This window comes from Parasteatoda tepidariorum, chromosome 3 (genome assembly GCF_982258835.1).
Source record: "Parasteatoda tepidariorum strain Cologne lab strain chromosome 3, Ptep-v5.0, whole genome shotgun sequence".
In the NCBI taxonomy this organism is placed as follows: Eukaryota; Metazoa; Arthropoda; class Arachnida; order Araneae; family Theridiidae; genus Parasteatoda; species Parasteatoda tepidariorum.
This window is the reverse complement of record NC_141757.1, coordinates 47,056,047-47,068,856: the sequence shown is the minus strand read 5'-3', so window position 1 is coordinate 47,068,856 and position 12,810 is coordinate 47,056,047. Positions and strand designations below refer to the sequence as shown.

At 32.1% G+C, this 12,810-nt stretch overlaps 1 protein-coding gene across 1 annotated transcript in view; it reads right to left on the bottom strand.

Moving 5' to 3' along the window:
* Window positions 1–2,029: 2,029 nt before the first annotated feature.
* LOC107447011 (putative serine protease 46) overlaps window positions 2,030–12,810 on the bottom strand; it is a 21,384-nt gene continuing 10,603 nt past the window's right edge. Inside the window, exons 4-7 of the mRNA XM_043038966.3 lie at window positions 12,465–12,580; window positions 10,529–10,828; window positions 7,927–8,057; window positions 2,030–2,322 (exon numbers count right to left, since the gene is read on the bottom strand). Coding sequence (XP_042894900.3) covers window positions 8,036–8,057; window positions 10,529–10,828; window positions 12,465–12,580 — 438 coding nt within the window. The 3' untranslated portion in view covers window positions 2,030–2,322; window positions 7,927–8,035. The remainder of the gene's footprint in view (window positions 2,323–7,926; window positions 8,058–10,528; window positions 10,829–12,464; window positions 12,581–12,810) is intronic.

Sequence of the window (12,810 nt, the reverse complement as noted above, 5' to 3'; positions counted from 1 at the left end):
GATAGAAAAAAAAGTCTATAATTTCCTTCAGTTTCCATAACGCGATCAAAAACTTTTAGATTTGAAATTAAAAAATAATTTTAATTATTATAATGATTTTGTCTTGAAAAGACCTTCCTAACGGTATAGTAACCGGATTCAACAGGTTTATTAAATTGGTATTTCATGATTAGCATTATATTTAAGGGAAAAGGAGGCTACTGTGGGCATGGGGGACAAGAGGAGACAACATGAATAGCCTTTTTCCCCCCTAGTCATTTCCTCGGTGAGATGACGTAAATTGCTAACACTTACGTGCAGTGAACCAAAAACGTACCATCCTGTATAACTTTTAATTTAATGATCGGATCTTCACGTTCTAGGACTCCATCTTAATAATTCGAGGGTGTGACTTCAAATATGCAAATTAATTAGTGCACGATATTTTATTTTAAGTTACGTAATCAGACACAAAAACATACTTTCCCTGAATAAACATAACTTTGCTCAACCGATTCGATTTTCTAACCCCCGTAATATAGGTAGCTGTAATCTGGGAAATATAGTCCCAATAGTTGGGTCGGGTGAGCTATCCAAAGTTTGGACCCCCAAATGTTAAGGGAATTGAAAAATTTTTGCGCACTATTATAAAATTCTTTTATCTAAATATAATTCCATGCAAAAAATGACTTTTAGTAAATATTTAGTATTTTTTATTTAATAATAGTCTGATGTTGTTGATCATTCACATTGCACTAGTGCTACACAATAGGCTATTGGCGACGGTCTGGGAAACATCCCTTGAGGTTTGATCCTCTGCAGAGGGGATGGCACCCCCACTTCGGTAGCCTGGCGACCTGCACGCGAAGTCGAGCATTTTATGGTAGAACAGTTTAACGAGGACCAATACCGCATACCCTCGGTCCCTGCGCAGACTGATCCAAGTGGTCACACACCCGCACACTGACAGCAGCCAGTGAGGCTTGACTTCGGTGATCTGCTGGGAACCGTGTCTCAACGATCAGTCCACTACGGGACAATAATAGTCTGAAAACTTTTGAATCGCAAGGTATATATATTTTTTTATCATTTTAAAGTATCTAATTCCACATGGAAAATACAAAATTTGAGCGAAATTGGTTGATTAGTTCTTGAGAAATTGAGTTTTATAAGTACGACTTTTTTAAAATTTAATTTCTCAGGGTTAATCGATTTCGCTGAAATTTTGTATTTTGCCATGTGGAAAACTTACAATGCTTTGTTATGCAATTTATATGCGAACAAATAACTTGTTTTCATAAACATATTCGCTAACATAATACATAAATAGCTAAAATGACGATTAGAGATGGAGTAGTGAAAGTTTTTGAAAGGGCCTCCGCCAGAAATTTTTGCCCCAGGGCCCCGAGGGGTGAAGTTACGGCACTGCTGAGTATAGTTAATTATTCTAACGAGACAAATTACAAAAAATTTGTTTCACTTAGTCTAATACTGTAAAGCCACAGGGAATTAAGTTCAATAATAGTTTTGTTGAATTTTAATGTAATTCAGCTAATTAACACTAATTATATATTTTATTTTATTTATGAATTTTAATGATTTCATTTTTTAAAAAGTAAGTTCATTCGTATTCTAAATAAAAGTAACATTTAATACAAATTAAGACTAACAAATTTTATTTAAAAAATATTGAACTGAATTACAACTTAAAACACAATATTGTATCGTCTGATTGATTCTTAATATGACATATTTCTAATTGAGAGTTCAATAATTTATGGGGGAACTTAAATTGGTTTCGCATGTTTGAATTTTGCTTATAGGGTTAAAATAAATAGAAGCTGTTATCAGCAGTGAAAATATGAAGGCTCTGGAAAATAAATGTATTGCTGGTTTTGAAGATCTCTCTATATATTTTAAACATGTATTGACTATTTTGACCTTAGAATTATTATCTAAAAGCTACTTTGATACTTTTAATTTCATCTAGTTTTTTGTTTCTTTTGTTGGTATGATGTGCATGAAATAAAATAAGGAGGCACTAAAAGTTAAGTTTCAATTATATTTTAACAATCTCAGTCAAAAACTAAATCATTTAAAATCAGAAAATTATTTCTGTCTTTATTTCCTAAGACCACAAGGAATCTTTTTCAATAGTGAATGTTACCCATGGGGCTGTTTTGGAAGGTCTTTTACATGTTCTCTGATGAAGTGAAAGTAGACATCGGTTCTCATAAAAATAACAGGCAAATTTAGCAAGCAAAAATGATCACCATTAGAAGTCACTCCCACGGAATAATACTTCTTTCTATGTTGAATGAATGCAGAAGATCCAGAATCACCCTAGACCAAAATAGATATAAATATTAGAAACGATAATATTTATATTTGTGTCGTACATTTGCTCATTAGGCAGTCTGCACACATTCTGGAAACTAAGCTTCAAGTAAAATTTTCCAAAGACAATAAAGCATTGGACTCAAACAGAACTCTTTATGTATGGCAACAGAATAGCTTGTCTATTGAAAGAACTCCTTTCGCCACAGTCTAAAGCAGTTTGCTGATATGAAAGAGCACTTTTCACCGATTCCCTTTCTGTGTCTTAAATATAGAGCAAATACCTCGTAACAAGAGCCGAGGTGGGTCAGGGGGAGTTCTCGCCTCCCATTGAGGAGGTGACCAGGGTTCGAATCCCTGCAATGACTGGTCGATAAGAATTCCGCACCCGGCTCGTACCAAACACAGTGCTAACTAAAGTATCCTCATTGATAGACGGATCATTGGTTTAGGGTCCCCTTCTCGTCTGGATAACCGAGGGTTATTTTCATGGTTTTTCCGCTCCATGTCACTTAAATGCGAGTTAGTTCTTTTAAAAAGTCCTCCACAAAGGCAAATTTATCCCAATACTTGATTCAGGAATTTCCTTGTCTTCTGGATTAGATTCAAAATTACAGGGCTACGGAGTTGAACATTTGGTAGTCGTAGTCGCCGCCACTGCTCTAGACGAATAGCAAGGAGAGTTCTTTACATAAACAGACTGCCTTTTAGGCATGCTTTCACTCTTAGCTTATGAATAGTCATAGGAGTAGGATGTACTTTCAAACAGTTTAAATTTTTTAACCTTGAAAACTATATAGATCTCAAAACTGCATTAAACATAGTGCCTGACCTGATGTAAGAATCGTGTAAATTTTAAAATACATTTTTGATAATCTAAATTCGTAAAATATGGAAGGTGGAAACATCGTAATATGTTCCCATGGATGGATAATTGCAAAGGTGGTACGAAAGATTTAAGTTCGTCGTTAGACTTATGGATTACTACTTCAGATTTATTTTGACGCCTTAGCTTGAAAAAGCGCTCCATCAAACAATAGGCGATCGCAACGTTCAAATACGCCATCTAGGGAGAAGACCAGTTCCATGCCTTGGGCTCTTTTCAGTTGTATAGGAATGTATTACGATATATTTCCTTTCCTTAATATTTTTCTTATTTAATTGTTAAGAATATTTTTTTGAATTTCCATGACGCTTTCTTTTAAAACTATGTTTAATATAGTTTTCAGTTTCATATAGTTTCCTATCGTAAAAGACTTTAATCTATTAGAAAATCAAGACAGAAACTAACGTACTTCCTTTTTCTATGATTCTCCACACGCTAATGGTGAAAGCATGCGAAGTGTTGCCATAGGTAGAGAGTTCTACTCTACGCCACCTGTAACCCATTTCGATCCCCAATATTAAGCGCTCTTTTTTACTTTCAATGAAACAAACTAATTCGGAACATGCTGTGACGCCACCCAAAAAATAACAAACAGTGATATTTTGTCCAAATATCACATAGAGAGGCCGGGATAACCTGGTTGGTAGAGCACTGGGCCCATGTTCAAGAGTTCGTGGGTTCGATCCCTGCTGGCCGAAGACTCCCCGTGTAGAAAATGGTGACTGATGCACGTAAAATCTGTCGAGTCGCAAAGTCCTCCATGCTCCCATAACAAATCAATGCCTCTGGGGGTACTGATCCAGGAGTTTCCTTGTCTTTCGAATTGGTTCAAAATTACAAGGCTACGGAGTAAAACATTGGTAGTCGTAAACCCAAAATTGGGTAGGCTGTTCAACGACGGATAAAATAAAATAAAGTATCACATAGCAAACCTAGCGTTTTATTTATGTTGCAATAAACATTTTTACCAATTTGTAATGTTGAAAATCCAGTGTTTACATTAAATTTAACGAAGTTTAGGTCTTGGTTTGTTTCAAAATCGACTAAATCCAAAATAAAAAATCTCATTTTGGCTAAGTGTTTCAAGAAATGAGCTTTGCCTGAAAATTTTATGTTTAAGAGATGTGCGGTTTTCCAAGTAAACACATGTGCAGGGAAGCAATATAACCCTTTCTGACGCAGTTTTGCCAATCTGGCATCACGAATGTTATAAACCACTAGAACTGTTAAACTAATTGCTTTTAAGCGTTTAGCAGTTACTATTCTATAAGTAAGCAAGAGCTAAAGTATGTCGCTTCACCTTGAATATGTACTCTGTACGGTCTCATTTTGCTAATGCCCTGTTTGTCTAAATAATTTTAATCAAAAATCACTGTTCCGGAAAGGGTTAAGAATTCTTTCGGCATTCTGAGTAAACGGTGATGGTAAATAAAGACTTGCCATTATGCACTTTCGATACCTCTGGATTTTAAACTATTTTGTATGAATATCTTGGATACCTATATATAGGGTGAGTCCGACTGAGACGGAAAAACTTCCAGGGCAGGTAGTAGGGCACATCATAAGGATTAATAATTTTATAGGAACCTAGGACTGGAAATGTCATCGTAAGCCACTAGGTACGCTTCTCTATTATGAACATTTTCTTCCTGTGTCTGTGAATAGGTACTTTTGCTTATCTAAATTATCTTAATTTCACGTTTTCTAATGATTAATGGTAAAAATGGCATTTAAATTAGTTCGATATTAGATTTTTAATCATAATTTAAAGATTTGGCGACTAATTCGACAAGCTCGCCAAATCTTTAATTTAGAAATGAAAATCTAATACGAAATTAATTTATATGTAATTTTTGATAATTTATAATTAGAAAACGAAGTCTGGATTATTTAGATAAATAAAAAACCTTTTCCAAGATGATCGTAGACACAGTTCATAGTAGGGAAATACCCCTAGCCGCATACGATGGCATGGATAAATAGTTGCCATATTGGTGACTAGCTTGAACGGCTACGTATTATTGCTCCCGATCTGTTATTTCTATTTTCGCTGTTTTTTTTTTTGTTTTTTTTTACTTCTTTCATACTTTAAAATTAATAATGACAGGTTGTTGAGAATTTGGGTGTTCTAATAAGCCACCTTTAGGCTTTAAATTATATTGTTTATCTGTTGGAGATCGCAATAAAAACGACGGATTATTAACAGCAGATTATAGAAGGTTCACTTGATATTATTATTCATTGATTATGTCGAGCAAATATGTTTCGCTTTTTTTTCCTTCAGATTTAAGGTTTAAATTCAATTGCATTAAATACCTATCTGAAAATAGAATGCAAATATTGTTTTTAACTTAAATAATGTTTTCTTTTGAAATCCTTAAAAATAGATTTTAATAGTATTTAAATATTAAAGTGTTTTTTTCTTGTTTTTTGTTGTTACCAGAATTAAAAGTAATCTAGTGCAACATATATTTTTTAACTGAATAAATTTAAAATTGCTACATTGTAATTAGGCGATCTAATTTTCATTTGAACTCTTAGTTTCTTTGTTTTTTATCATTTTAAATAGTTCATGCATTACAGTAAAATTTTTTGACAGTGCAAAATAAATTTGATACATTTTATAGTCAGAATTTGAATAAGATTTTATAAAAAACGAAATAAGAAAGTTTTAATTTATAAATAAGGCATTATAGCTACGTATCCAGGGATTTAGTTATAATTAGCCACAGTTTTTAATGATTAACGTTTCAATACGATTAGCTGTTAGGCTTAACTGCGTAGACGGCCATTTATGTTTTAAAAGGTTACATAAAAACAGTTTTTATCTGGTGCAACTGTTAAAATCATTGGCAACACAGAAAGCTTAACCTAATTCAAAATTTATTTATAAAGTAAATAATTAGAAGCTATAATTTGCATAGCTTTCAATTTATATCAGGTAGAGGTCAATGAAAAGTTTTTTATGAAAATTGAAAATATTGGATAAATAATAAATATTGATTCGTAATTTTTAATACATGCCAGAAAAAAAAACGCCTGAAGCCTAAGGAGACAATAATATAGGTTTAAAGAAACTGATCCAAATGCACCCGAATTGTTTTGATTTAAAATATTAATTATTTTAAATCAAAATTATCGAATTAAAGTACGATTGTTTATAGCAAGAGCTTCTGCGGGCAATGAAACATAAAAGTTAATTCCTAATTAGTTATTCGTGTTTTTAGATCAATTCAAAAACGTATACAGAGCATAACCCTTGGGCAGGCTCTGGTTCAAATCATTTCATAAAATGATAGGTTTCTATTTTGTGCTTTAGGGACTTATCTAGTTGTATTTTTTAAATATTAGAGCTTGAGTACGAGCTCAGTGGCGTACGCAAGGGAGGGGTTTAGGGGTTTAAACACCCCCTTGAGCTCAGACAAAATGGCAAAAATTAAAATTTTAGTAGAAATTATGCGAGCTATTATTTTTTAAGACAATATATTTTTATCTGCCTTATACCTACTTTTTTTTTCTCGCGGTATTTCTCAGAATACTGAAAAAACATTTACTATAATAGGGTTGCACTTTTGAAACCAAATTCACGTGATACTGTTACGGACTGGTTCCTTTCTGTCCTGCCAGTACAGTTTTCGAGACTGGCTGTCATTCGCGAGATCTTTACGCGATGATTCTGGAATCCTATTAGACGTTCTGTCGTCTTTGAGACAATTCGAGAATTTTGGAGATGCGGTGAAAAATTATATAAAAGGGGGAACGGAGTACAGTGGATGATGTAATATCAAATGATTAGGGGCCCCCTTAAAATGGATTTTTTTAAAAATAAATTTTAAAAATTTAAGAAAAGCAGTGATTTTTTTAAAAAAAATCAATTTTAAATATATATTAAAATTTTTTCAAAATTTTATGATTAAAATTTAGTTCTAATTTAACAAAATAAAGTAAAATTCAATTTATTATTATTTATTTTAATTTTAAACATGCTTTCTGAAATGAAAAGAATATATAAATACTTTTATATTTGAATAAATAAAAAATATACGAGAAAAACAACTTAATCGAAGGGCCCCAAAAATTTGAATGGCCTAGGTCCCCGCATACGCGCCGGCCCTTAGCGTAGCATTTATTTCTGTGCCAATATATATATTTACTGTTCTTGGATCTTTAGGATGTCAAAACGTAAGAATTTTAAAAATTTTAATTATTTTGAGAAAAAATCACGACCTGAAATTAGTGAGGTGACAGCATCTAGTATCAATGTAAGTTTTTCTGTTGTACAGAAATGTGATACTTTCGTTGAAGAAAACGTTTCTAGTATAACAAAATCTGATGAATGTGAAAGTGGCCCTCAAAGTCTTACTTCCCACCCATATGACATTGGACTTTTTTCAGAAGATATTACATTACGTTCTTAAACTTAAAAAAATCAAATCAAAATTTAACCAAACAATGTTGTCTAAATAAAAAGTCAAAATTGTCTAGCTGTCTAAATTAGGGAAATAATAGTGCTTTATTACAGACTCGAATTTCTTTTAGTAGTTTCAGAAAATTATGAACACCCCCCTTGAAAAAATTCTGCGTACGCCACTTGACGAGCTTTTAAACTTAATTTAGAGTAGCTATGAGAAAGTAAATTTACAAAAAGTAACTTGAGTTTTTAGAATTGAAAAATTTATTTCATATTGTTATTTTGCCGATGAAATAAAGAAAAAGATATTTACCATACAAGCTTTTGTTTTTCCGTTAGAAATTGCACAGAATTGTTTTGAAAAAAAGTAGTTTCTATAATAATAGGCACAGGGTCTACCGTCAATAATACTTGAAGTGCCTTCACGAAGTACTTCCGTTGGATCTGAGGAGAAAACAAAGCAGAATCAATATATCAGTGTATATTAAAATCTTTGAATTACAATAAAATCATATTTTGTATCAAAAAATTATCGAAATATTGTATGACTTAATTTTGGCGATAATAATACGATCAATTATTGTTGTCGTGATTGGAAGGTGTAATAACGTGAGGCACAGAGTTTCAATAGAAATTCGAACCCTCTAGCTAATCAGATACTGAAGTTTCGATTACCAGATTCTACATCACTAACTCGAAATTGGGTTATGAAAAACGTCGTAAAATATTAAACCTTTACTTATTTAATAAACTTTGGGACAAAACTATTCCTATCAGTCCTAATCTGCTATTGTTTCCTATCATTCTTAAGCTGATCCATTTATAATCAGCTTACCTGATACGAGCAATCATAATTTTTTTTTTTAAATATTTTTTTTTAATTATTATAATTTTTTTTTCTTATAGAAAGGTTTTACATAACACTTTGAAAAAACTTACAATTTTTAAAATTTTTTTTTTCACTTAGCCAATTTGAATTATTTGTCTGACCAATTTACTTTTAAATTATTTATAATATATGTAATTTAATATTACTAATTTTTAGGAATAATTAATACGGGACAACGATAATATATCAGTATATATTGCTAGTTGCTTTGTTTCGAAATTAAAACAATAGTTTTATAAAATTTGAAAATTTTAAATTTTTCGCTGCTACTGAATACCCACTACTGCAATCAATGCCTAAATTACTAACAATAAGAAAAAAGGAAATCAAATTTAAAGTAAGCAGAAGTTGAGCAAGTTATCAACGTTGGATGCAACGAAACATTAATTTAGTGATGTTTTCATTAAATTTTTGTGAAGGATATGCATAACAAAAGCTCTTTATGTTGTTGTTTTTTTATTTGTCTTTCAACTTTTAATTTAAATAAGGTACATTTTCTTAAATATGGCTGAGGTAACGTTTAAAAAAAAGGTTTTTAGAAATTTTCTCAGTGGTATTTCCCCTGAAAAGATATACCTAGTTTAGAAAAAGCTTACTTTGATACAACGAAAAGTATTAAAAAAGTAATAGAAAATTAATTAATGCAAAAACATTATGGATTAAAAAAGTAATCAATGATTAATTAATGCAAAAACATTTAATAGAGTATTAACGCTAGAAAGACGGAAAATTAGCATGTACTAATATTGCCCAAAAGCAGTCAAAATGACAGCATTGTGAATGCGTAAATAAATTTGTTTAAAATAAATTTTTTATATTATTTACAGTTTTACAACAAGTTATTAGTAAATATTAACAATAAAAAAAATTACAGTCAATTCGCTATAACTCGAAGTACGATAACTCGAATATTACTATAACTCGATTTTTTTATGAGGTCCCGACCCTTTTATCTTCAATTTCATGTTAATTATTCTCGATTACTCGAATTTGAGTCCCTTTAACTCGATTTTTTTTGGATCTTTTAAAGCAAGAAAAAAAACCTAGGAGCTGATATCTTGCCCCTTCCTTTGCAAAACACACACAATGTCTTTCGCACTCTTCATGGAGAAGCTAAAGCTGTCCCTCTTGAAGTATGTGAACAGTGGTTAAATGAAACGTTATCAAATTTACTTCAAGGATACAGTGAAAATGATGTTTTCAATATTGATGAAATGGGTTCATTTTTTAAATGTCTTCCAAATAAGACTATGATGTTTAAGCATGAAAACTGCTCATGGGGTAAAATGTGCAAGGAACGTTTGACTGTCCTAGTTGGAGGAAATGCGTCTGGGACAGAGAAATTGCCCTTACTTGTTATCGGAAAATACCGAAATCCCCGATGTTTCAAGAATGTAAAAACGTATCCTTTGGATTACAAGTCTAACAAAAAGTTTTGGATGACATCAGTTTTATTTGAAGACTATGTAAGAAAATTGGATCGGAAATTCTTCGCTAAAAAAAGAAAAGTGATACTCTTAATGGATAAATGCACAGCACATAGTGATCTACCTAATTTGAAAGCCATAAACTTGCAGTTTCTCCCGCAAAACACAACAACAAAGTTGCAGCCGATGGACCAGGGTATCATAAAATGCTTCAAACAGTCTTATCGTAAATGGCTTGTCAGAAAAATGATCTTAAATATTGTAACCATTTAGAAGATTTGTAATTAATAAGCATTAATTAAATAATCCGACAATATTTTGAAAGTCCAAAACCGAAACTAACGGTACGTCGAACTTCCGATATGTCGAAGTTTTTCGTCAGTCCTATCAGATTCGAGTTATCGCGAATTCACTGTATATGTTGTACAAAAAGTCACAAAATTCTAAGAAATTGCGTCATTATATACATCATTGTTTTTCTAATTGAAATTAAAAGCAGTCGAAATGACTTTCTTAGGCAATCTAGTGTTAAAAAAGGTGTGTTAAATTTCCCATGTCAGTGCATTTTGTAAAGAGATAGGTGCATGGAAAAACTATACTTGCAATGCCTTGATACTTCGCCAAAACCAGCAATATGTAGTTTCTTGCCCAATGTAATACTATTTTTAGGTGGATTGACACAAATTGGTTTGCTGTATGGTGTGCAAGGGATGGAATGTTGTAGTTCCAAAAGTGCTATATCATTGTTAAATGTTGACAATTCAAACTCAGGATGATTTATAATCCGTTTCACTGGTACTATTTTAGCAGGTTGATATTTGTTTTCACCTAACAATCCAATTTGTACTGTTGGTATTATTGTTTTGCACAGGAAGGGTAGCACCCCGCACATTGCAGATCTGGTAGAAAAGAAATGAAAATTTATGTTATAAACTAACTCACCACTCTGAAAACAAAACTCAAAACATTCCAAATAGTGTTTTGTAGTAAATAAACACCACGTAGTTTTTATATGATCCAGATAGCACAAAATCATCTAATAGACGTCTACTAGATATCGCAGACATCCACGAAGGTCCGCATGGTGGATGTCCACAAGACATCCATTTTTGATTCCAACAGTCGTCCATCAGATATCCACCATACCTTTTTCGCGGATGGGATATGGATAATTTGATCCATAGTCTATCCAGGCATGGACGTCTGGTAGACAGTGGCAGGAATTATTCCTGATCCATGAGTCCTACCATGAGATACCAGTCCATGAACGTTCAATATTGTACCATGATGAACACTCGCTTGGAATCAGACATTCCACGATAACTGATTCTACAGGCGTGTCTAAAATGTAACCAATCACACAATTTATGGATATTTTTTTTAAGTGTGGCAACATTAGCATAAATAAAACGAGTTTATACGACTACGAAATGAGCTAGTGCTATTTAGAAAATATAATTAAATTAATTTAAAATATAATTTACATTATCATATAAAGTGTAAATTATATTTTACATATATAATTGCCTTTACGTGACATTTGGAAGATGTCTTTAAAATATTATATATATGTATATAATTGTGATTTATAATTATGATAAAAGTTTCAATTCACTCAGATGTTCCGAGATTCACATGAAGTGAAATTAGCAACTTAACATTCTCAACTTTCAACCATTCACCTAACTTAACAGTTGGGTCCAAATTTTCCGGAGTCCAGTTATCCTTCATATAATGAAGGTTAAATTTCTAAACCCGTCGGAAAAAAAGTCATGTTTATTCAGAGAAAGTGCATTTTCGTGTCTGATTTTGTAATTCAGAATAACTTCTTGACAAATCAATTAGCATAGTTATTAGTTAAGGTTAGAACCATTAAGACTGCACGATAGAGCTTAAAAATCATATTGCTTAAACTAAAGTAAAAAAAAAAAACATCTTGAATAAACCACAAATTAAAGTACATAAACTAACATGCTTTAGTTACAGTTTTATAACAGTTCAGTTTCATAAGGACCTTCCTCAGTGTTCAGAAGGTAGAGTCTAGAAGTGTTTAGAAGAAGTAAAGAGAAGAACTTGCGTAAAGTGGTTCACCTAATAAGGGAAGAGGAACAAGTTTGGACAAAGAAATAACAGGGGGGTGATAAGAAACAAGCGTGAGCGGATTTGGCGAGACACTCCATGGTGCATTAGATTAAATTAAAATGGATTTCCAATGTATTTGGAAATGGTGGGATACTCGAGCGATCATTAACTAAATTATTAGAATTTTTCCAAAAATAGAATGTTTCCTGAAAATCACTACCGGAAGGTGAAGAGCAGTGTTGATTGAGTTTAGTAAAAGCAAACTCAAGCTTGTGATTTGAATTCCAACAGTCTAAAGTAATAGAAGATTTGTTCATGCCCTGATTTTTGCTGTATCTTTCATGTTATTAAAGTCGGAGTATAAGGTTATGTTTAGTTTGTCCTAGGTACGCAAGACCACACGTACACAAATTTTAATAAATACCCCAGCTATATTATCAGCATATTACTTACTTTGTTTGAGGAGAGAAACAATGCGCTGCGGTTAAGACAAATGTTGGAGAAATTAAAGCTCCTGTGCAACCACCCCATGGTAGCTTCTTTACTGAGTTCGTAAATAATATACCGACCTAAAAAGTAACTACTTTTTATTCTTGATCATGGTTCCGTCAAAGTCAATAAAAAACTCGTAATAATAAGTTTTTACTAAAGTCTTTGTGGTCATGTAAATGTTAGAGAATAATATGCTTATTTTATAACTTGCGTGTTTGTGTAACAGATATTCGTATCTGTTAGGTTAATTTTTGTTCATCTTCGCGCTCTCCATTCTTTATACTTTATTTTATGAAAAAGTTGAGGG